This window comes from Molothrus aeneus, chromosome 25 (genome assembly GCF_037042795.1).
Source record: "Molothrus aeneus isolate 106 chromosome 25, BPBGC_Maene_1.0, whole genome shotgun sequence".
Classification (NCBI taxonomy): Eukaryota; Metazoa; Chordata; class Aves; order Passeriformes; family Icteridae; genus Molothrus; species Molothrus aeneus.
Genome location: NC_089670.1, coordinates 5093158 through 5114791, shown reverse-complemented (window position 1 = coordinate 5114791; position 21634 = coordinate 5093158). Strand labels below are relative to the sequence as shown.

General features: G+C 50.9%; 1 protein-coding gene across 1 annotated transcript in view; it reads left to right on the top strand.

Moving 5' to 3' along the window:
- Window positions 1-21634, top strand: part of MYO15B (myosin XVB) — a 41355-nt gene that overhangs the window by 18387 nt on the left and 1334 nt on the right. The window contains exons 24-61 of the mRNA XM_066565527.1: window positions 493-623; window positions 728-823; window positions 2408-2643; window positions 2724-2902; window positions 3577-3649; window positions 4079-4285; window positions 4377-4456; window positions 4648-4745; window positions 4928-5015; window positions 6352-6462; window positions 6608-6702; window positions 7280-7501; window positions 7987-8083; window positions 8447-8546; window positions 8607-8665; window positions 8912-9101; window positions 9217-9307; window positions 9848-10055; window positions 11495-11610; window positions 12192-12251; window positions 12485-12560; window positions 13621-13739; window positions 13942-14060; window positions 14465-14606; window positions 14727-14838; window positions 15183-15343; window positions 15606-15718; window positions 15832-15895; window positions 16134-16206; window positions 16557-16633; window positions 16998-17074; window positions 17644-17774; window positions 18708-18802; window positions 19079-19156; window positions 19299-19407; window positions 19731-19879; window positions 20224-20351; window positions 21090-21223. Coding sequence (XP_066421624.1) covers window positions 493-623; window positions 728-823; window positions 2408-2643; window positions 2724-2902; window positions 3577-3649; window positions 4079-4285; window positions 4377-4456; window positions 4648-4745; window positions 4928-5015; window positions 6352-6462; window positions 6608-6702; window positions 7280-7501; window positions 7987-8083; window positions 8447-8546; window positions 8607-8665; window positions 8912-9101; window positions 9217-9307; window positions 9848-10055; window positions 11495-11610; window positions 12192-12251; window positions 12485-12560; window positions 13621-13739; window positions 13942-14060; window positions 14465-14606; window positions 14727-14838; window positions 15183-15343; window positions 15606-15718; window positions 15832-15895; window positions 16134-16206; window positions 16557-16633; window positions 16998-17074; window positions 17644-17774; window positions 18708-18802; window positions 19079-19156; window positions 19299-19407; window positions 19731-19879; window positions 20224-20351; window positions 21090-21223 — 4494 coding nt within the window. The remainder of the gene's footprint in view (window positions 1-492; window positions 624-727; window positions 824-2407; window positions 2644-2723; window positions 2903-3576; window positions 3650-4078; window positions 4286-4376; window positions 4457-4647; window positions 4746-4927; window positions 5016-6351; window positions 6463-6607; window positions 6703-7279; window positions 7502-7986; window positions 8084-8446; window positions 8547-8606; window positions 8666-8911; window positions 9102-9216; window positions 9308-9847; window positions 10056-11494; window positions 11611-12191; window positions 12252-12484; window positions 12561-13620; window positions 13740-13941; window positions 14061-14464; window positions 14607-14726; window positions 14839-15182; window positions 15344-15605; window positions 15719-15831; window positions 15896-16133; window positions 16207-16556; window positions 16634-16997; window positions 17075-17643; window positions 17775-18707; window positions 18803-19078; window positions 19157-19298; window positions 19408-19730; window positions 19880-20223; window positions 20352-21089; window positions 21224-21634) is intronic.

Below are 21634 nucleotides of genomic sequence, written 5' to 3'. Positions count from 1 at the left end.
GCTGGAAATGAAAGCTGATGGGATGTAAATGGGGAGGATTGGAGAGCATCAGGGACACAGCTGGAGAGAGAGGAATGCACAGGAGCTGTGCTGCACTGAGAAATGCCTTCATTTAGTGATGTTTGCTCTTCTCTTACCCATGAGAAATCCTTCATTACAAAGACCTCTCATTTCCTTGTGGACTGGGGATTGTTGTCAGCAGTATCTCTGTATGGGCTCAGCATTTCCTGCCTGTAAGTGCTGCCAAGCAGCCTTGAATCTCCAGGTGTTCCCTGGGGAGAATGGTCTGAAAGATCAGAGCTGTAAAATTTCCCTCCTGAAGGGAGTCCTTGTGCTCTCAGGGAGGTGAGGCTGTGCCTGCTGGGGGCTGGGCTGGGTGTCCCTGCAGCCAGGGCTGGGTCAGGGGCTCAGCAGGGTGAGGTGCAGGTCAGCAGGAGCTGCCCTGTGAATTGTTTGTGTCCTGCCAGCACAGCAGACCTCCTTCCCTTGCAGGTCGACACCAAGCACAGGCCAACCAGATAACTGAGACACAGCCCCCAGAAGTCAAGGTCAAGGATGACCTTTCCCTCCCACCCACCATCAACAGCCATCCCTTCTCCTCCTTCATCAAATCACACTTCCAGGTGGGAACTCTTTATCTCTCTTCACTGCCTCCCCTGTGGGCAGACACACTGGTTTTAGCAACACCAGGAGCAAATATTTCTGTCTTTTTTTTGTTTCATTGTAGAAGCCAGATTTCCCTGCCCCTGGTCAGCCTCTGCAGCACCCCTTAACCCACCTGGATGCTGAACATCAGGAGAGTGCACTTGAGATAAACAAACTGGTAAGAGACATTGTTCTTGACCTTGCTGGGAACAGGTGGGCACAGACAATGTTTTGATGCCTTTATACAACAAGTTGCTGGTGGTGGATACTGTTCTTACAATACATGGAGGGCTGGAAAAGCAGAATAAATTGCTCCTTCTAGGCCCTGGAGCAGCCTGACAGAGATCACACACAGCCCCTTAAGGTTGCTGTCTTTTTGGGGAGGCACAGACCAGCCACAGACTACTGGGATCAAAGTGAATTGCCTGGTGATGGAGCCTCAGAATTTGGCAGGACATATAGGAATAGGACTGCTAAACTTTAATATCCCAATATTCCAGACTCAGTAGCAATGATAAGGGAAGTCTGTCTTCTCAACCACTTACTTGTCTATCAATCATAAAAAAATTTCATTTAACCCAGATCTTTTCCATGTGGTTTAAACTATGATGTGGTTTATAGCAAACATCTCAATTGCACCTCGGGCTCACAGATGTGTCAGTACCCAACAGAGGACAGTGAACTGTTGTTTAAAGGCTGGAAAAGGGCAGGGACTTTGTCATCAGGAAAAGTATACCTGGAACCACACCCTTACTCTGTAGTGTTTGTGTGAAGGGGATGGTGCTATTTCATCTCTGTGGATGTGAAACATATATTTCTTTATATTTCTTCTTTAAAATGGTTGAAAATAAAATGAAACCCCGGATACTTTCTAAGTAAATCTGGTCATCTTTTTGGGAATTACATGGAATTAAAATAAGCCCATTAAGAAATGGCTTAATACCTAAAAACAGTCTCTTGTTTTGTCCTTGTGATCCCAATTATAGAAGAGCATAACCTTCAATAAAATCTTGTGAATAGGATTGTGTTTAAGCAGAACACTATTATTTTTCTAAAGATCAAAGGCAGTTTTTCTCCCTTGCTAATGAAGTAGGGATTTGCTACAAAGAATTCCATGAGAACTAAACAACCACCATCCCTTGTTTTTCGCAGTGAATCTCTGATACACTTGGTACCATTAAGTGTTTTTAGAAGTGTTGTTATGCTTAAATGTTCTTTCCAAAGCTGTCCATTTTAGAAAAAAAAACTTAATTTGTGACATATTGAAGTGTAGAGGATGAAAAAATCATTCTGTACCTAAGGGTGAGAAATACAAACTAGAAAAGCATTGAAGAAGTTGATATGCATAGCCAAGAAGCTGAATCACTTCAGTGACTGTGTTGAGACACCACATCCCATAGTACTTGGTATAATATTAACTGTTCCAAAGGCTTTGAACACTCAGTGGGCTCAGCAGCAGGTATCCTATGGTAATTTACTTGTGTGCCTGAGCCCTACCCAAGGGGAAATTAATTGCCCTAGACCAAATTCTGAGTCATACCTCAGAAGAGACTGAAGTCACCCTGACTTTTAGTCAGGATCCAATCTCTATAAACGTTACCTCCCAAATTGCCCAGCACTTTGGTGGTGCTCAAAAACCTGAGGACAGGCCCCAATGTGATTGTTGGCCACAGAGGCTCCTGGTGTCTCCAACTCTTACCCCAGAGTTTGGGACAGGGGGTTACAGCTCCAGTTCTCTCTCTCTTGCCCCGGATCCTTCCAGATTTTGCGCTTCATCGGTGACCAGAGTCTCCATGGCTGGCAGGAGGTCCTGCTGGGCAACTTCATTGCTGCCAGAGGCTTGAGGGACGCTGCTCTGCGCGATGAAATCTTCAGCCAGGTGGTTGCCCAGAGCTGGAGGAACCCGGACACGGAGCGCAGCCGGCGGGGCTGGCTCCTGATGGCCACTCTGCTCAGCTGCTTTGGCCCCTCACCAGCACTGCAGAAGCCACTGCTGAAGTAAGAGGAGAAAAGGCCAAGGCAGGCTTACAGAGGGGTTTGGAGGGATGAGCAGTGCTTCATGCAGTTCCTTCTCCCAGGTTTGTGTCAGACTATGGCATGGAGGGCTACAGCGCTGTGTGCCAGCGCAAGATGCTGAGGGCAGCTCAGTGCACAGGGACAGAGGCTGTGCCTGCTCGGGCTTACCCTCCCACCCAGCTGGAGTGGACAGCAAACCAGAGGAGAGGGAAGATGGTGCTGGATGTTCATACCTTTAATGGTAACTCACTCTTCTGCCCTCCTGCTGTCTTTCAGTCTCTAAGGTCTTTTCCAGTGTAGAAATCAGCATTTGGGAAATAATTCCCTCAACTAAGTAAAGTGGGTCAGAACACTGCTAGTACAGCCATGGGGGAAACAAGCATCTGAATTTAGATCCAAAACTTGCAAAGTCTGGGCCTGGTGGGACCTGCTTCTCAGGCTGAGGGGTGACATTGTCCTGGGTTTGGGCCCTGCTCAACAGAGGGTAATTCATCTCTCCTGGGCTGCCATCTATTACAGCCCATGCAGCAGGATTTTGTTACAGGGACTTTCTGCCCTTCTCAAATATTACCTGAAGTTGCCTCTTGAGCAACCAGCAGCTCTATGAATTGAACATAGATCATCCCTACTCTGGCTCCTTGTGAGTGGAGTGATCCCCAAGCAAACCAGGACACTGCAAGGGCTTTCACCTGTCAGGTTGGAAATGCCAATCTGTGCCATCAAACAGATATTTTGGATATTAATTTGTCCATGGGGAGTTTTTATGAGCTTCCATGAGCTTTTAGTCTTCCTGTGGCCCCGCCCAGGAGTGTTTGAGACTTTCCAGCTGGGCTCTGCCCGTGCCCCATGGAATGTGGGTGTTGCTTTGGGTCCTGCCAGGGAGGCTGTGGGTACTGACTTTGCTCTCTGTGCCAGAGGAGAAGTTCTCAGCTGAGGTGGAGTCCTGGATGACTGGGGAGCAGTATGCAGCCTGGATCCTGAGTGCCAGGTACTGCAGAGGATGGGAGCAGGTCTGGGAGTGTGAGAGAGGCTGTCACCAGCTCTAGGGTTCAGCCTGGTTTGGTCTGCAGGCTGGGATTTATATGGTCACATGTAGAATACTCACTTCTTGCCCACGCCAGCCTGTGCTCCCCTCTTCACCCTGAACATAACCCTCAACCATAAACAATGGGCTTCTTTAGGAACAGAGGAACCACTGGTGGGATCTCTGAGAGCAGCTTCAGAGGAAAAAAGAATTGATAAAAAGGACAAATCTTGAATTATTCTAGATTTTTTCTAACCCTGGGCACTTAATAGTTGATTCACACCCTAAATCTAAAGGATTTAAGCCAGGATAAACAAGGCAAGAAGAAATTGAATGTAATGTTTTCCTTCCTCTCCCTTTCCCCTGCCTGCCTGGACACCTTTCCTCTCCCAGGGGCTGTGACAAGAACACTCGAGGGTGGTCTGTCTCCATGTTCACTGGCAACATGTGGCAGGACCTGCTGGGCTGTGACTTTGTGCTGGACCTCATTGGAGAGATGGAGGACACCAGCAACTTCATCAGCTCCTCCCGGGCCCCCACTGAGTACCCCATCACCCCAGAAAGGGACAGGAGCATCCTGCAGTCCTCTGACCTGGACATGTGAGCCACCTATTCCTCCTGCCCCACCACTTGTGGCCCTGTCACCCATCTTCCAGCACTCTGGTCCTCATCTCATTTTCCTCTTCAACAGGATCCCTCCTGCTCCAGGTATCCAGGCCCCTGCCTTCCCCCCACCCAGCCTGCCTCCAGAGCTTATTGGTCTCCATCCAGGTGAGCTTTAGCCCAGCACTGTGGCTGACACTGGGAAGGGTCAGATGGGCCCCAGCCAGGGCATCAGGGCAGAGGGGGAGTCAGATGATTCTTCTTGTTGTAGACTCCACTCTGAACCATGACTAATAGGGACTGGAGGCAGGGGAAGGTTTCTGACCTGCCTTGTCACCAGGTTTCTCTCTGCTCCCAAGATCCAAGGTTTAGAGATGACCTGAGGGTCCCTGTGGGCTTGGATCACTATGTGGATGATCTCTTCAGCCCTGTGCTGCATCAGAGCTCCAGAGCATCTGTAAGTGCCCTGGTGTTCCCTCCTGCCTTCTCTCTGCAGCTCTCCTGTCCCTGTGAGTCCTTCAAGGTTTTCCTGCCTATTCACTGCCCCTGCTCAGCTCAGACACACCTTTGAATGTCTTTCCCTCCGGGAAATCTGTCCCTCTGGGCTCAGATAACTGTTTTGGGTTTATTTTGATGCAGGAGATGGAGAGCAGGGAGAATCTCACCAGACGCATGAAAGGAGGTGGGAAGATTGGCCCCACACAGAGAGGAATCTTTCCTTCTACAGGTCTGTAAGGCCATGGGGACACCTGGGACTACATCACCTTCAGTGAGCACTAGTCAGGGAGCCCCTTAAATGCTAATTATTGCATGTTCAGCTGGTTCATGCAGAGCACTGGGCTTTAGCACAGGCTGCACTCCTTCTCCCAGGTGAGACAGATGCCTTGCAGAGGTATCAGATAAGGGAGCTGCTTTGTTGTGCTTGTAATTTCTCTTCTGAGCTGGCCTTGGGGTCAAGGCAGCTGGTAGCTTGTTTCTGACCCAGGCCACCTCTTCCCCTGACAAATATTTGTAAGTCATGTATTCACCTTCTATTCACCCCATGCTTGCAGAGAGCAGTTGGTGCCTTTATCAGGGCTGGTTTTAATATTTTTTATTACTTCCTTACAGAACTTCCCATCATCTGTAGCTATTCCTTGGGTTAGTAAGTCTGAACCCTCAAGAGGTTTTGGTTTATGTATTTGGTTTCTTTGCTTTTCCTCATTTCTGTGGAGCTGAGACTCTGGCATTTGCAGCAGGGTGGAGTCAAACACCAATATATTAATGGCACTGACAAATCTGAATCTGCATGGGTAGGAACACACCCAGCAGTCTCAGAAAGGTGAGGAATGTCCAGTTCAGTCATTCCTGAGACAGCAACTGCTCCTGGCTATTGGAGAGGCTCTGGGGCATGACAAGCCCTATTACAGATCACTGGCCTGAGGCCAGTTTGTCACTTATGTGGCTTCTTAGATGAGGGAGGTGTATGATGATCATCCCAGGGCCATTCTCAATGGTGAGGACATGATGATTCAGTAGGTTTGTGCTGGGTGCTGACTCCTCTCAGCTGAGTCTGACCCCCACACCCTTTGCTCTGCTGGCTTCACACTCAGAGGGGTTTGTTTGTGACCCCATATGGGACTTGACTGCTGGGAGCAGAGGAGTTCCTTTCTCCCCACAGCTCCTCCCCATGACACACAATGGCATCCAGGCCAGGGCTCCTTGTTCATCCAGCCTGGCCACCCACTGCAAAGATACCAATGTGACAGTCCCAGCCCCAGAGATCTTTGCTCAGTCCTCAAGAGAAAACCTCTGTAATCATACACAGGCAGGAATCATTTACAAGCTTAATCATGAAGAATGGTGGTGTCCAAAGCTAGGCTGCAGAAACAGAGTCTGGATACTGCTGTTTAAAATCTGGCTTGCCACCCATTTTTCTTAGGTTTCCTTTTTCCACCTGAGTTTTGCTGTGTCCTGCTGTGGTTGGTGCATGTGGAGAGCACCAGAAGTGTTCTCTGGGGTTGCTCAGGATATTCTCATTTGGGATTCTCCAAAGCACTGTTCACTTGGTCTTTTCCCTCTAGGCTTGTCTGGAATGACTCAAACACCAGTTTACCAGCCCATGCCCTCCATGATGGGGATGCCAGCAGCCATGCCTGTGATGCCAGGGGTTGGTGGGGTTGCACCTATGCCAGGTAATAGCAGTGTTTCTGGAACTGCACAGGGGAGGGGGTGGAAGGGGGCTGTCAGTGACACTTGTGCATTTCAGTGTCAGGTGAGTGGCTCAGTGGGGAATGTTCACCTGTAGGATTTTGAAGATGTGTGTGTTGTCTTCCACAGCCATGGTGATGCCCCAGCCCGTGGTTCCAGCTGTGGATCCCAGCCAGCTGGCAGCACAGCAGCAAGCCTTTATCAACCAGCAGGCCATGCTCATGGTGAGTGGAAGGGCCCCAGGAACTGGGGAAGAGCCACATTGGTGTTTGTGCCTGAGGGGGAGCCCAGCTCGCCTCCTCTTTGGGCCTGCTCTGTGTCGCTCTGGGCTCACGTGCTGGGGTGAACTCTGTTTTAATCCCCACTATAAAGTGGGCATTATTTAAGGCTGCAAAACTGGGATCCCTCTTTTTGCCCCTTTGTGTCCATGGGGACACTGAGGCACCATCAGTGAGTGAGGAGCAGAGACAGGAGCAGGCCTGAGGAGATTCAGCTGTAATTCCCATGGGGTTTTAAGCTGGGATTTGCTACAGATGCAGGTCTGCAGCTTTCTGTGCAAAGCCCTGTGAGTGCAGGGCAGTCTCAGCTGACAGCTGAGCCTTTGGGGGGTGTTAGGAGCTCTGCATCCTTGGCCAGGTGGGAGAAGACTCCCTGGGCATGCCTTGTTCACGCACTGGGAAAGTTGCCATGCACTATGTGGATGTTTTGGGATTGATTAACAGTGAAAAAACAGGACAGGCTGTGACTGATGGCTGGGTTTGTGCAGCCTAGAGCTCATGGACATTGCAATTCCTTCCCCAGGCCCAGCAGATGACTCTTCAAGCCATGAGCATTTCCCAGCAGCAGCAGCAGCAGGAGCTGCAGAAGCAGCAAAAGTCTCTTGAGAACTCCAGGCCAAGAGTCTCCAGCCCAGCACAAGCCTCAGCCCCAGCCACTCTCCCAAAACCCAAGAAGCCTCCCAGCAGCCAGGCTGCTGCAGAACCATCAAGGTCTCCAGAGCCACCAGCTAAGGCAAAAGAGCTGGTATGAGAAACAAGCAGTGGTGGATTTGGTTTGAACTTGTGTTTGGTGTTTGCTCTGTGGCCATGCATGTGTGGCCATGGTTTGGCAGAGAGGAGAGCAGAGATTTGTGGTTCCTGATGATACTGAGACCTTTCAAACTCTGCTTGCTGAGTCTCTAAGGATCAAACCTCAGTGTCTTTTGCTCTGTGGAGGTTTGGCTGCAGGGTTGGCCAATTCATTTCCAGCTAAGCTGAATTTTTCCACAGGAGAATTAATTACTCTGAGATCTTTATCATCCAGCAAGGTGTTTTGGGCCTCTAACATAATCCCCCTTCTCTGTGCTTGGCTGAGGGTTCCTTGTGTTAGAAACTGACTTATTGGGACACTCCTGGATGTGGAGAGGTTCTAGATCAGAACAGTTTGAGACAAAATCACTCCTGAGCTGAAGGGCACTGCAGAGGTACTGCTGGCTGGTGCTAACTAAACAAGCTGTGCACTGTCTGCAGGATTATGACTATGTGGAAGAGGAGTTCTCCAGCAGTGAGGATGATGATTGTCCTCGGGAAACCTTCCAGCAGAAGAGAGAGTACTTCCAGAAGATGGGTGAGTGTCTGCTACTCTGGGAAAACACCTTCCTGGCATGTCTAGGTGTTCTTGTCTCCCTGTCTGGAATCCAGCTAATCCCTGCAGGAGCTGCTGGTGATGTGTGTGCAGGAGTTTTGGGTTCCTGTTCAGGAGCTGCTGGTGATGTGTGTGCAGGAGTTTGGGGTTCGTGTTCAGCTAGCTCCAGTTCAGATTGTGAGCTGTAGTGGGGGCAGTTTTCTATAAATCTCTGGGCATGTGACTGGAACACTCTCCCTCACTCTAGAAAAGAGGTTTTTGCTGACTGAGGCAAGAGTGAGAACTGTTCATCAGTGCCAGGTTTTGGTGTGGGTTAGATTAGCTCAAGTCCCCCTTTCTATGCAGGAGAGCAGCACATCCGAGTGAAGAAAGTCAGACCTAGCAAAACCTGGACTCCTCCAGCAAAACCCCAGCCAATAGAGGAGGAGGAGGAAAAAAAAGAGGAGCTGGAGAAGAGGAAAAAAGAGGAGCTGGAGAAGAGGAAAGAAGAGGAGCTGGAGAAGAGGAAAGAAGAGGAGCTGGAGAAGAGGAAAGAAGAGAAGCCTGTCCCTGAACCAGAGCCAGGTAAGATGTTGTGCAGTGCAGATTCAAGCAGGTTGACAAGGAAGACCTTTCCAGGAACATCAGGCCAGCATTTAGGGAGAGGAGGAAAGGATCTGACTCTTCTGAGATTCTGCATCTTGACAGGAGAGAAAAGAGGAATGTCCATGCCAGTCAGCATCAGAGGGAAAGGAAGGGAAGGTCAAGTGAGATAAAGGGATTTCTCCTGTGTCTTTGCTGGTCTGTTGATTAAAGCTGTCACCCCAACAGCTCCTGCTTCCCCTCTGCCACCTCCTGTGCCTAAGCCAAAAAAGGAGACACCAAAACCAAAGAGGGAGCCACCTGTAGTGAAGCCTTCAGGCCCTGAGAAGCGTCCTGCACCCAGCCACGAGATTGGGAACATCATCAAAATGTACCAGAGCAGACCAGCCCCCGAGCCCCAGCCCATCCAGCCAAGCAGGTGAGGGTGTGGGATCCCCCTGTGGGCAGGAGGGACATGGGGGTTCTCTATCTCAGCTCTGCCAGTGGCTCCATTGTGCCCAAACCCCCTAATGCTGTTCCATGTTCTCTTGCAGGAGAGTATCCAGGCCATTTATAAAGAAAAACGACCCCAAAAATGAGGCTCTGGCCAAGCTGGGAATGATGAACCCCTCACCTCAACGATCAGTGAGTTCTTTGCTCTCTGGTTACTTCAGGAGCTCAGCAGAGAGAGCCTGTCCACCCCATTTCCAGCAGGCTGGGATCTCCCTGGTGCTGCAGTAGCAGCCAGGTGATTTCTGGTTGGGTTGTGAGATAGCTGGGAGCTCACACCACAGTCCTGCCCACCCTAGACTGGTTCCAGTCTGTAAAGTCATCTGAGGTCTTGAAGAAAAGGCTCTGGAGCAGCAATTCCTATTGTCAGATGCTAAAGGCTGATGTGGAAGCAAGCAACTCATGTTCTCCATGTTTGGCACCAAGGCTTTGGCTTGCTAACCTCATTTCTTCCTTTCCAAACTGGAGGCTTTCATCTCAAATACTTGGTCCTCTTGGTTTGGTTGATCATCTCTTTGTAGAATTTGTGTTGATCTAAAGGCAGTGGTGGGCTGTTCACACAGATCTTGCCCCTGGGGTGGGCTGCTGCCCCAGGATGATTTAGAACAGCAGTGTCAGGACAGAGCCCAGGAATGCAGGGAAAGACTGGCTCAAAGGGTTTTTTTTGTCTTGCAGCCATCTCCTGTGCCACAGGAGAAGAAAATACCTCCACCTGTTAAGCCCAAGCCAGGCCCAGCTTCCAGCTCTATCAAGGAAAAGCAGCTGCCCCTCCTGTCCATCTTCAAACCAGAGGGTGCCCCCTCAGCTGCCCAGACCCCTCATGCTCCCCCCCTTCCCTCACCAACACCTGAGGACCAAGACAGGCAGGAACCCCCGGGGAAGGGTGAGTATTGGTTTCACCCATGTGGGATTTGTAGCAGGGCAGGGAGGAGATGGGGCTGGAATCAGCCCAGGAGGGTCATGGCACAGGTCCTGGCACCAGGCAGTGTGGCAGGGACTGAGCTGTGTGACACCAGGGAGGTGTTGCAATCTCATCTCTGAGCAATCAGAGATGTCACAGTTCCAGCCTGGCCCAGAAACCAGCGTGGCACTTCCCAGCTCTTAACTCTTCCCTTCTGAAAAATGCAGCTAAAAATAGAAAGGTCCTTGGGCTACAGCTTTATCAAGGTCCAGCCCACAATACTTTTATTGTTTGCCTGCAGCATAATTATCAAAGGAGCAATTAGTGGGTGGACTTTAGACCAGGGAGCAATGGGAAGCCAGGTCTTTCACCTTTCCCTCTGGAGGGATCTTAGAGACAGACTGTGGAATAGGGAACGTTTCTCAGAGGGAGGCTGAGCCTGAGAGACCTTGGACACATAAAGAGTGTTTGGATGCTGCCCATTTTAAAAAAGTAGAGCTAATACTTATCAGCAGTAGTTTGGAAGTGTTATTCAGTCTTAGTTTTGCCTCTGAATTTCAGTGTGAGCCTGAATTCATTTTATACATTGGATACCTGTACCAAGGTATTTCAAGCTGTTTAAAATTCTCATCAGCATCACATTTCATAAGCTGCAAGGAACAGTCAGTCAAACACATTACTGAAGGACTCCATCCTGCAGCAACTTCCCTGCTATAAAAGGATTTCCCTGTTAGCTCCTCCTCTCTTCAAAAATTATTATTGAGGAAGTCCTGTGAAATCTAAATCAGAGTAACTGGATTAGCCTGAAAAATTTCTTCATGCTTTGGAATAGGGATATAGAAACAGCTGAAGTATGGGAATTACAACATTATTTGTCTGTGAACTCTGAAGTTTTGAAAGTTTGAAGTGCTTAAATGAAGACATTACTACCTCATAAAGGGAGAACTTTGAGCAGTCGCCTTCAGACTGAGCCTGTCTTTAACACATCTGCAGAGAGAGAATCTGGTGCTAGTTTTGGGTGCCCTGTACCAGAACCTTGAAGCCTCCAAGCTCAGGAGAGAACTTTTATGTCCCTCTGAAAGCTTTAGCAGCCTATTTATAATGACACAAAGTGACACCTGTGTCTCCAACCTCAAGCGCCGGGGGAGTGTTTCATGTTGGAGGCTGAGTGCTCCCCATGCCTGGAGTGTTTCTGTTCTTAGCAATGAACTTTGTGGCTAGACAGTGGAAGTGTAAATGCTACCAGAAATTCTGGGAATGACTGGTTTGTGCTCACATGAGCTGGTCACTGACCTTCAGGAGATTCCCTGACAGGAATATTCCATCAGGAACTGTCCCCTTTCTCCTGGCAGGTCTTCGGTGGGTGGAAAGGACCTTGTAACCCTCATAGCCCATCTTCACTGCTTTTTCTCCCCACACAGACTCTGCTGTGACAGTGGCAGGTGATGATGGGATCAAGACCCAGTTGTACAAGCTCACCACCAGTGTCAGCTTTTCCTATGTCGACCCTGCCTGGAAAATTTTTCTGCGCAAAGAGGTTCAGTTCCTGACCTGAGGATTGGCTGGGGGGGAGCTCATGCCATCTCTGGTTAAAATGGGTTTATTTGGTCACAGGCACTCAGTGTAAGATAAGAGCACAAAGATAATTCTGGGATCCCAGACACAGGAGTTGGAGGCAGGGGATCATGTCATGGGGAATCCGGGTCCTGCTCTGCCTTACTGACACTTGTGTCTCAGTTTCTCTACCTGTCCTTTCCTCCCTCTGTAGAGCACTGAGACATCTAGAACTGAATTTGCTGTTGCCTGGTGCTTTCCTGTTAAAACAGTACAAATGTGCTTAAAATCAAGTATTGGAGAATGTGCTAAACTCACCAGGGTTCATCCCTTGGTCTGACTGCGCCAGCAGTTTATATACAGACACAAACGGGACGGGGCTGCCTGACCAGCAAGGTTTTGGTCCTTCACTCCTGGTCCTTCTGTTTACATTCAGTGTCTCCTTCCTGCCTGTGCCTGGAGATGAACTCACTCCTCCCTGGCAGAAGGGCATATGGATTGCAAAACATCCCTGGGAGCTGCTTCTGCAATATCTGTAACACCACTATTGCCCTCCTCTTGCAGGTGTTTTACCCCAAAGAAAATTTCAGCCACCCTTACTGTTTGAACTTGCTGTGTGAACAGGTAAGCACTGGAGTGTGGCTCAAGGCCAGTTGTGTCTCTGGGGACAAAACACTCCATAATTATATTGCATGAGTCACCTTCACTTCTCCATCCCCAGCAGTGCAAGTCTCTTCCCCAGATCCATCCAGTCCCTGTTCACTCCTCTCTGAGACTCAGTTTAGCAGCCTCAGATGCTCCAGCACAGCCAGGTGTGGCCTTTGCAATGGAAGCCTCTCTGTTCCCTTGCTCTGCAGATCATCCGTGACACCTTCTCCGAGTCCAACTTTCGGATCTCCAGGGAGGAGAAGCGCAAGATGAAAGATCTGCTGAGTAATTAACAGCCCCATCTGGTTAACCCCCCCTTCCCCTCTGTGCCCATCCCAGCTTCTGCTCTGGAATGAAAAACTGGCCTCCAACCCTTTCAGTCAGTACTAAGGGCAGAGGAGAAATGTTTGTCACTGCAGCAGGAAAGCACACTTGTAAAGTGCAGTGTAGGAATGTTTGTTTATTCCAAATGGCCCTGAAATTTCTGTGAGCCAGAAAAGCTCAGTTCTGAACTGAAGCCAAGAATAGGATTTTGATTTGTTTCAAATTTCAACTGTCATCTCTGACATGATCTTCATGGAGAGAGGGATGGAAACCAGTAGTAGACTGGTGCAAGTGTCCTTTCCCCTCTGCATGTGGTTTGCTGTGGGGGTACCAGTCTGGGTCTTTTTTGGGTTTTCCTGGGTCTGGATTGAAGGCACTTGAGACAGTAATTTATGTTCGGACTCAGGTGTTTATTATTTCTTATCAGTAAAACAGTCTCATTACTGTGAGTTCAGCAGCTTTTCATTAGAAGGCACAAAATGGCCAACAGTCTCTTGGTACAAGGTCTTTTAAGACTAAACTATCCAATTAAGAATTGACACCTGGATTATTTTCCCTTTTAACCCAATAACTCATCCCACAGAGCCCACAATGAGGACTTTTCTGCCCAATTACAAAATGCCACCCAAACCCATGAAGAAGAAGGAGGAAGAAGCATGAAGAAGAAACCCAGGATGACACCCTGTGCCCTCCATCTTGCTTCCGTCCACAACATACTAAAAATCCCCAAACCTAAATTTATCACCAAGTGATACACCGACACTACTCTCTATTTCACACATTTGTGGATTCTAGTTATCTTGAAGTCTGGGAAACTTTCTCCATGAATGAGGGTCAAAGTCAGTGCTCCCCTGGGGGTCAGGGCACCCCAGAGCAGACAAAGAAATATTCCCAGTGCCCTGGGTTTCCACAGTTTGCTGTGCTGTGAGCACAGAGGGACTGCTGGGAAAGAATCCCTGGGAAGAGGGAGACTTGGCCACCTTTGTCTTTCTAAACAAGTAACTGTTCTGTATCCCTGCAGTGGAGTTCCAAGTTGGCAGCAATGCCCAGTCCATCCAGGAGGAGGGGATAAAGAAGAGGATTGTAGTGGCTGCTCGGGACAATTGGGCCAACTATTTCTCCCGCCTTTTCCCAGTTCAGGTGAGCCTTGATTCTCTCACCAGACCCTGGGCTTGCTTTAGCTGTGGCTCCAGTTGACTCTTTCTGTCCCCTGCCTGCAGTGATTCTGTACCTTCCATACCCTGCAGGGTTTCACACCTTTTGTGTGACACCTCCTTTCCCTGGTGCCACCTGTGCAGGTGGGATGGAGCCTTTGGTTCTCTGTGCTGCACTTCCCTTACAGGGTGAAAAGGGAAGTGATGTGCAGCTCCTGGGTGTTTCTCACCGGGGCATGAGGCTGCTGAAGGTGGAGAAAGCAGCTGGATACCATCCTGAGCACCTCAAGATCCTACGCAGCTACTGGTGAGCAAAAGGGCTCTGGCTGCTGCAGGAGGACAGCTTGTGTCTGGCAGGGTGTTGGAGGCAAACTGAATGGAGGAGCTGAAAATTCTGAGCTGTGCTGTGCTCTCTAGGACTATCCTAGGCCAGCTGTGACTCACTGACCCTCCTTTTAATGAGTCTGGCTTTTCCTTTTCCTTCCTACCTTGAGCTTTGCTTGCAACAAGTGAGAGCTGGGGGTGAATCAGCTCCGTGTGCCATCACAGGGAGCTCCTCAGGGTGAAAGCCATGAGCAGCAGGAGGAAGGCCAACATGGAGAATGTTGAGGCATGTCTCCATTCCCAGTCCTTGGAATGGGCTCCCATCCCCACGTTCTGCATCCCAAGCTCTGGCAGAAGGAGCCTGAGCATGCTGGCTTGTGTTCCCAGCTTTGCAGAGGTACTTTCAGTGGAGATGAAAGGCAGCAATTCCCTGGAGTTCTCCCTGAAGACAGAGCAGCTCATCCTGCACTCTCCAAAGGCTCCGTGCATCAAGGCCATGGTGGAACTCTTCATGCAGGAGCTGAGGCAGGTGAGGCAGCAGCTGGAGGGCAGTAGGAAATGAAGGTGGTTTTCCAGATGAAACAGAGATTGTCCATGGTGTGCCATGATCCTTAGGATGAGATCTGACCTGGCCATGGCCTTTCCCCAGGACACAAACTATGTGGTGGCCCTGCGCAGCTACATCGTGGATGACAAGAGCCTGCTCAGCTTCAACAAGGGTGACCTCATCGAGCTGCTGCCCATGCAGGGCGTGGAACCAGGTGAGGGGGAGTGTTGGGATTGGCAGGACCAGGACCAAGGGCCTGCTGGATCCATGGTGCCCAGAACCAGAGAAATACAGGGTGGGCTGGCATCATCAGCCTCTAGCTCTGCCAGACAAGCCTTGTCCCTGTTGCCTCAGTTCTAGGAATATATGTTTTATTTATTTATTTATATATATATATATATATGTGTGTGTGTGTGTGTGTGTGTGTATGTATATGTTTCCTTAGGATGCAGGAAAACCTGGTGAGTCTCATGCTCTCCTTTGCCAGCAGAGAGCTTCATTGCTTGTTTCTCTTGGCAGCTGCCCTGGTTCCTGACCCTTTCTCTGTTGCTTTTCCAGGGTGGCAGTTTGGCTCCACGGGTGGCCGCTGTGGTCTCTTCCCCACCAGCCTGGTGCAGCTGGCTCCTGCCATTGACTACCTCAGCAGCAGCATGGACAGACGGGGGGAGCAGAGGAAGAGCACGAGAGCTCCCCCAGAGAGCAGGAACACCAGCAGGGAGGTGAGCAGTCCTTGGGGAGGGACACCCAGGGGACATGGCTGGGTTCAGTGGGAGCTGCCAGGGTGGATCCATGGCTCTGGTAGTGTCTGACCTCTGAGGGCACAGGGAAGATGATGAGGGCTTAGTCTTTGCAGATGAGACACTCAAATCCATCACAGTGTTGGAGGGGAGGCACCACACACACATGAGGCCTGGCAGCTGAGAATACACACTGCAGTTCCTCAGCTGATGTTTTAGGGTAGATTTGGTGGTGTTCCTGCAGAGTTCTGTCCTCAGCCTGACACCAGAAGCCACCAGCACCATGTTAGTGCCCGCTGGTGACCATTACACCATGACTGACTTTGCCACCGCCTACTTCCGAGAGGCTCAGTCCCTGTGAGTAGCCTGAGCTCCTTCCCACACAGGACCTGGGTAGCCTGACAAACCCCAGGCTCTTTCTGGGGGTGTTTCTTGGACTCTCTTGGACATGTTTCCTCTCCTCTGTCTAGGCAGGGCCTGAAGGGGACATCTGCTGAGAAGAAGAATGTGGCTGAGCTGGTGCGGCACACCAAGGTGAGCTCAGCCTCTGCCCCTGGCCCCAGCCAGATCCCAGCTCCAGCCCTGCCTCTGGCTTTGTCCCCACATGAACAAGGAACAGATCCTTGGCTGCAGTCTCTGGACAAGTTTAGGTGTCCCCCACTCTTTGGTGCTGCCTGTGGGGTCCTGGCAGCTCAAGTGTGTGGTGCAGCCTGCAGAGCACAGCCCTGTGTGACCCACAGCCCTGCTCTGTCCTGGTGTTCTGGCCCTGCAGGTCCCAATCCAGGCGTCTCTGCTCCGGTACTCCGACAGTGAGCTGAACGAGCTGGCTATAAAGAACTTCCAGAGTAAGGAGCTCCCTGGGACACAGCACTGCAGAGGGGGAGCGGGGTGGTCAGGGTGGGCACACACAGACATTGGGGGGCTCAGTGGGAGGGGACACTGGCTGAGGAGGGCCCCTTCCAAGGCATTTCTGAGTTCATAATCCCCTGTGTGCTTGCTGAAAGCTTCCAGCGAAAGGGGCCTTGCCTTGATTGCCAGATGTCCCAGAACACTCTGCCTGGGCTTTGGGCTGACTCCTCTTGTCCAGTGCAAGCCTTGTAACAGCAGAGGAGTTTTCAGGACATTTGCTTGCCCACTGCCAGCCCCATGGCAGAACCACCCCTGCTCAGACTAAAGGCCAGGCTTTGCTTTGCAGCACTGATGAGGTTCATGGGAGATCAGCCAAAACACAAGCACCAGGCTGAGGTCCAATGCATCTATGAAATTCTTCAGGTTTGTGAGCTTCCCCTGGGAAAAGTGCAGAAGCACCAACGGGAATGGAGGGCCAAGACCTTGCTGGGAAGGAAAAGAGCAGGGAGAGCCATAATGGCACCTCCTACATGAGGAAGGGAGATGAAACAGACTGTGGGGAGGGTTTGCATGTAAATGGTTTCCCTGGATATCACTGTCTGGATGAGAGCACAACCTGCCTCTGCTCTCTCCTCCTTTGAGCCTAAATAGCACTGGAGACCAGAGGCTGCAAAGCCCAAACTGGCAGAGCTCGGAAGCTGGGAGAGGAAAGGCACAAGGATGACCTGGGGATGTCTCTGATGCTCTCATCCCCTCTCTGATGCTGTTTTCTCCTCTCTGGCTGCAGCTGTGCAAGGAGAAGGAGAATTTGCACGATGAGATCTACTGCCAGGTCATCAAGCAGGTCACCCACAACCCTCAGCAGTGAGTACCAGCCCTGGCAGCTCCTGTGGTTCCAGAGGAACCATCTGCTGCAGGGACACCAGGGCCGGGGGGAGGGTGTCCCCTCATGATGGGTTGTCCCCAGCTGCTCCTGCTGAAGCTCCTGCTGAGCACTCAGGAAATGTTGCCAGTCACTGGGTCTGGCATTTTCACTTTAGTAGATATTTTTCCTTATATTTCTGGCTGCTGATCTATCTGGGCACCAGTAAACATTCCTGGTGGCTCCTGCTCGTGGTGCACTCAGAGCCCTGATTTCCTCCTCCCAGCCTTGGGGAATTGATGAACACCAGTCAAGGACTGGCTTGGCCCCACACTGCCCTGGGAGGTGGCAGTAGTGGCATCGGAGTGGCCTTCACTGTTCCCTTTCTTTGCTTCCTGTTGGAATAACTGAATCAATCTCTTACTCAGCACAAGAAACCTCTGACCAAGGGCTGACACCTCCTTTTCTGCCAGCTGCCAGAGGTGTTCAGAAGGGCACAGGCTGACGTTGAGGTGCTCAGAGGAGGAATTGTCTTGTCCCAAGGTGCCCAACAGTCCTTTCTGATCCACAGGGAGAGCGAGCTGCGGGGCTGGTTGCTCCTAAACCTGCTCACTGGGTACTTCCTGCCTTCCAAAATCCTCATGCCCTATGCCACCAAGTTCCTGCAGCTGGCCAGCAGTGATCCATCCAGCACCCACCATGGTAAGACTGTTTGTGTCCTGTAAAGCAAATATTCCAGATCTAATCCCCCCATCCTGTCATTCTTCTGTCCCAACACTGTCATGTTTGGATGTGTCCTGGCAGGGTGGGAGGTGAGGTCAAGTCTCTTTGCTCTCCTAGCAGTGACCAGGGGTGTCTTGGTTTGAACAGACAGGTGTCTGCTAAGGAAGACAGGAGCCTCCCTTGAAATAGAAAATGTAAACCCCCTCCCTCTGAATTATTATAATTTTGAATTTAAGGGGCTCTCAGGCAAAGATATAGGAGTAGGGAGTAGGAATAACAGTCCTTTACTAGGGAAAAAATAGAAATGCAGTAATACAAACCCACACTGCCAGAGTCAGAGCAGTCCCTGCCCCCTGTGTGTCAGGGGGTGGCACAGCCCCATCCCATGGGGGCTCAGCCCTCCTGCAGTGCCAGCTGTGGCTCTGCTGGAGCAGGGATCCTGCACAAGGGGGGAGTTTTCCTCTGCAGCTCCAGGGCTGCTGGAGATGGGCCTGGGCTCCCTCTGGCAATGCAGGGCAGCAGAAGCTGCTCCTCTGGCAATGCACTGGGCAAAGGCTGCTGGGCTGTGCCAAACCTCAGATTGGATCCAGGTAGGAATGCTTGGCTCCTCCCCTGGGCGCAGCATCTCCCCATGGGATGATGGAATTGGATCAGCCCTGCAGGGACACTCAGTGGCCATGGACAGCAGAGATCTCCTGGAGGGAGGGTTGGTTGTGATAAAGAAAACTCCCAATGAACAGAAGAGAACTGCCCCAGCTCTGACAGATGGTGATAGAATACACATCCCCAGCACATCTTGCAACCTAAGACAAGGGGTTAAATTCAACCCAGCCAGGATGACCCAACATCACAGGACACCATGTTTAGTTCTCTCTTTGGCTCAGCACATGGAGCTTTCTCCTTTCCCTGCAGATATAGCCAAGATCTGCCAGAGCAACCTGCGCAAAAACTTCCTGTACGGGGGCCGCCGGCACCTCCCTTTCCCTGTGGAGATGGAGGCACTGCTGGTATGGGGGGCAGGGAAGTGGGGTGGGGGCTGGCAAGGAGGACAGGGAAGAGGCTTTGGAGGTGCCACGTGCAGTGTGACAGGGGCAGTTGGTGTTTCAGGAGAGGAAATGGAGCGTGTGCATGGAAGGAGCTTGGGAGGTGCAGGCCATGGAGTGAGCAGGGAGGAGGCAGGTGCTGTGGGCAAGCAGTGGCAGCAGGGATGGGGAAGGAGAGGGACAGACACGTGGGGCTGATGGGACCCTGCATGTCTGCCTGCCTGACATTGTCCTCTGCAGAAGGGACACGGCGCCCGCCGGCTGGTGGTGCTGATGCCTGGAGGCCTGGAGTACCTCACCAGGATCAGGACATTCACTGTGAGTTCGAGCTGGGAGTTCCTTCAGTGGTCTGGACTCTGAGCCACACCAGGGAAATCCCTTATCTGACAAGGAGGAATGTGTCTGCCTCCTCTTGGGCTTGCCTGGTCAGGGTATTCATTTCCTTCTCTCCTTGCTTCAGGTGGCCAAGGAGCTCTTGCAGGAGATCTGTGAGCAGATGGGAATAGGTGAACAGCAAGAAACACTGGACTTTGTTCTCTTTGCTGTCAGGATTGACGACAAAAATCTCGGCAAGTAGAGACCAGCATGGAGCTTCTCTCTTCCAGCAGCCTCTGCAAAAAGGAACATCACAGCTCCTGCTTGGAATAGTTCCTCCACCCTTGCTGCCTCCTGGGAGGGTCCTCTTAAGCAGTTTCCCTCTGTATTAGGGTTAAGGATTGATCCTCCTCGGGGGCTGTGTTGCTTGTTCCTGAAAGAGGTGTGGGGTTCTGTGTCCCTTTGGAATGGCTGAGGGTTGGAGTCTTAGGGCAGGGTGGAACTGAGGTGTGCAGGAAGGCTCCAGTCCCAGCCTCTCCCCCAAGAAGGATGGATGACCTCTCCCTGTGTCATGTAGGTAAAATGGTGAGGCCAATAAAACTGGAGGAGTATCTCCATGATTACCTGCTGGAGGACAAGCTGGTCACTGTGACCTTACGCAGGCTCATCTGGAGGACACCTCTGCACTTTGACAACCAAGTTTACACAGATGTCCATTATGGACAGGTAAGCAAGAGCAGGACCCTCCCTAGCAGGCACAGAAGTGGTGTCCCAGCCCACAGGAATGTCCCAAGGGGGCTGAAAAAGCAGGAGGGCTTTGTGTGCTGTTTCTGGGAGTGACTGAGCACTGAAGCTATGAATGCCAGGAGGGCTCTGTGCCTGTGGCCTTAGCCTGGAGCAGTGCTGTTCCTCACATTGTGCAGCTCCCCAGGCTCTTTCTGAGCTCAGAGAGCCTTTGTCTTGCATTATCAGCAAGGCAGGATGTGGGTCTGTGCAGCCTGGCACTGCCCAGACTTGCCTGTACCCTCTGGCAGCTTTAACAAAGGCCTCTTTGCTGTGCTGTCCCTCAGGTGCTGTGGGATTACCTGAATGGGAGGATCCTGCTGAACCAGAATAAAGAAATGGAGATGCAGGTGTGCCTTTTGGCAATGCTCCAGCACTGGGCCAAAGTGGAGCAGCAGAGCTCTGCTCCCTCCAGGTATGTCTGTGGCAGAGGGGATCTCTCTGTGATGGCCATAGGCACCACAGGGGTTAGGGGCAGGTACCTGCAAGTCCTCTCTGAATAATTAAGAAATGTCCAGTTCTGGAGAGCACAGAGGGTCATGAGGGTGCCATGGTCATTTCATTTGATTGCCATGGATTTGTAACACCAAGAAGGAAGGGCATGAGCTCATGGTTTGGGTGAATCCTCCTTTGTTCTCTCTCATGAGTGTCAGAGGTTTTAACCCTGGACACCTGAAATCTGTAGTGAGATGCCTGAAGGCAACAAAATTGTCCCTGGGTACTGGAAACCTTCAGTCCTGCAGTTCCAAGCTGTACTTTGCCACTCCTTCCTTCCCTTATGCATTTTGACTTGGAGTTGAGGTAATGCCTCCATCAGATCCCCTTAAAGCACCAGCAGCAGGGAAATGGCATAACCCTGCTGGGCACTGAGGAGCTCCTGCTGTCCTCCAGAAAGGAGGGATTTCTCTCCATGCCCTGGTCAGTGGTGCACAGCTGAATTCTCTGTGGACAAGGGTGGTCTCACTGTCTCTGATGGTTCCTTCCACCTTACCCAAAGCAGACATCACCTGTTGTGCTCTTCCTCTCCCCCTTCACCCTCATTCCCAGATATACAATGGAAAATTGCTGCCCCATCCCCTCCTTCCCCTTAATCCCCATGCTGGTGTTTGATTTTATCCGGCAAGGGTGAATTAGAATCTGTTTTTTGGCACAGGGAAGAGCTGAAGGAATACACTCCCAAGAGCCTGCAGGCCTCCATCAGCCCCAAGGCTCTGCACAGCCACATGGCCACACTGCTGAGAACAAGGCAGCCCCTCCAGCCACGGGATGCAAAAGTCCAGTTCATAGGTGAGGAGACATCCACATCTGCCTCAGTTCCTATGCTGTTTCAGCTTCTGGAAGCTGCTCTGAATGCACTTTTGGGACAATTCATGAGGTTGTTGATGATTCTTGGAGCCTGGAATGAGCCATGAGAATGGAATTCCCTGACAGCTCCTCACTGTGGATTAGATCTTGTTCCCAAGCATGGTGATCATGCTAAAATTCCATCTTTTGTAGGGGTCTGCAGTGGATTTTCAGAGCTCTGTACAAGCTGTGTTTTAATTGATATTCTGGCTGCATGTCTGTTTTCCAGTCAGAAAAGGACAGGACATCCACTCAGGCCGCTGAGAATTGAGTCTCAGAAGCCAGGGAGGGAGGCAGAAGTTGTCAACATTACTTTTTAATATAGTAAATCTTGGGAACACTGGCAGCTTTGAC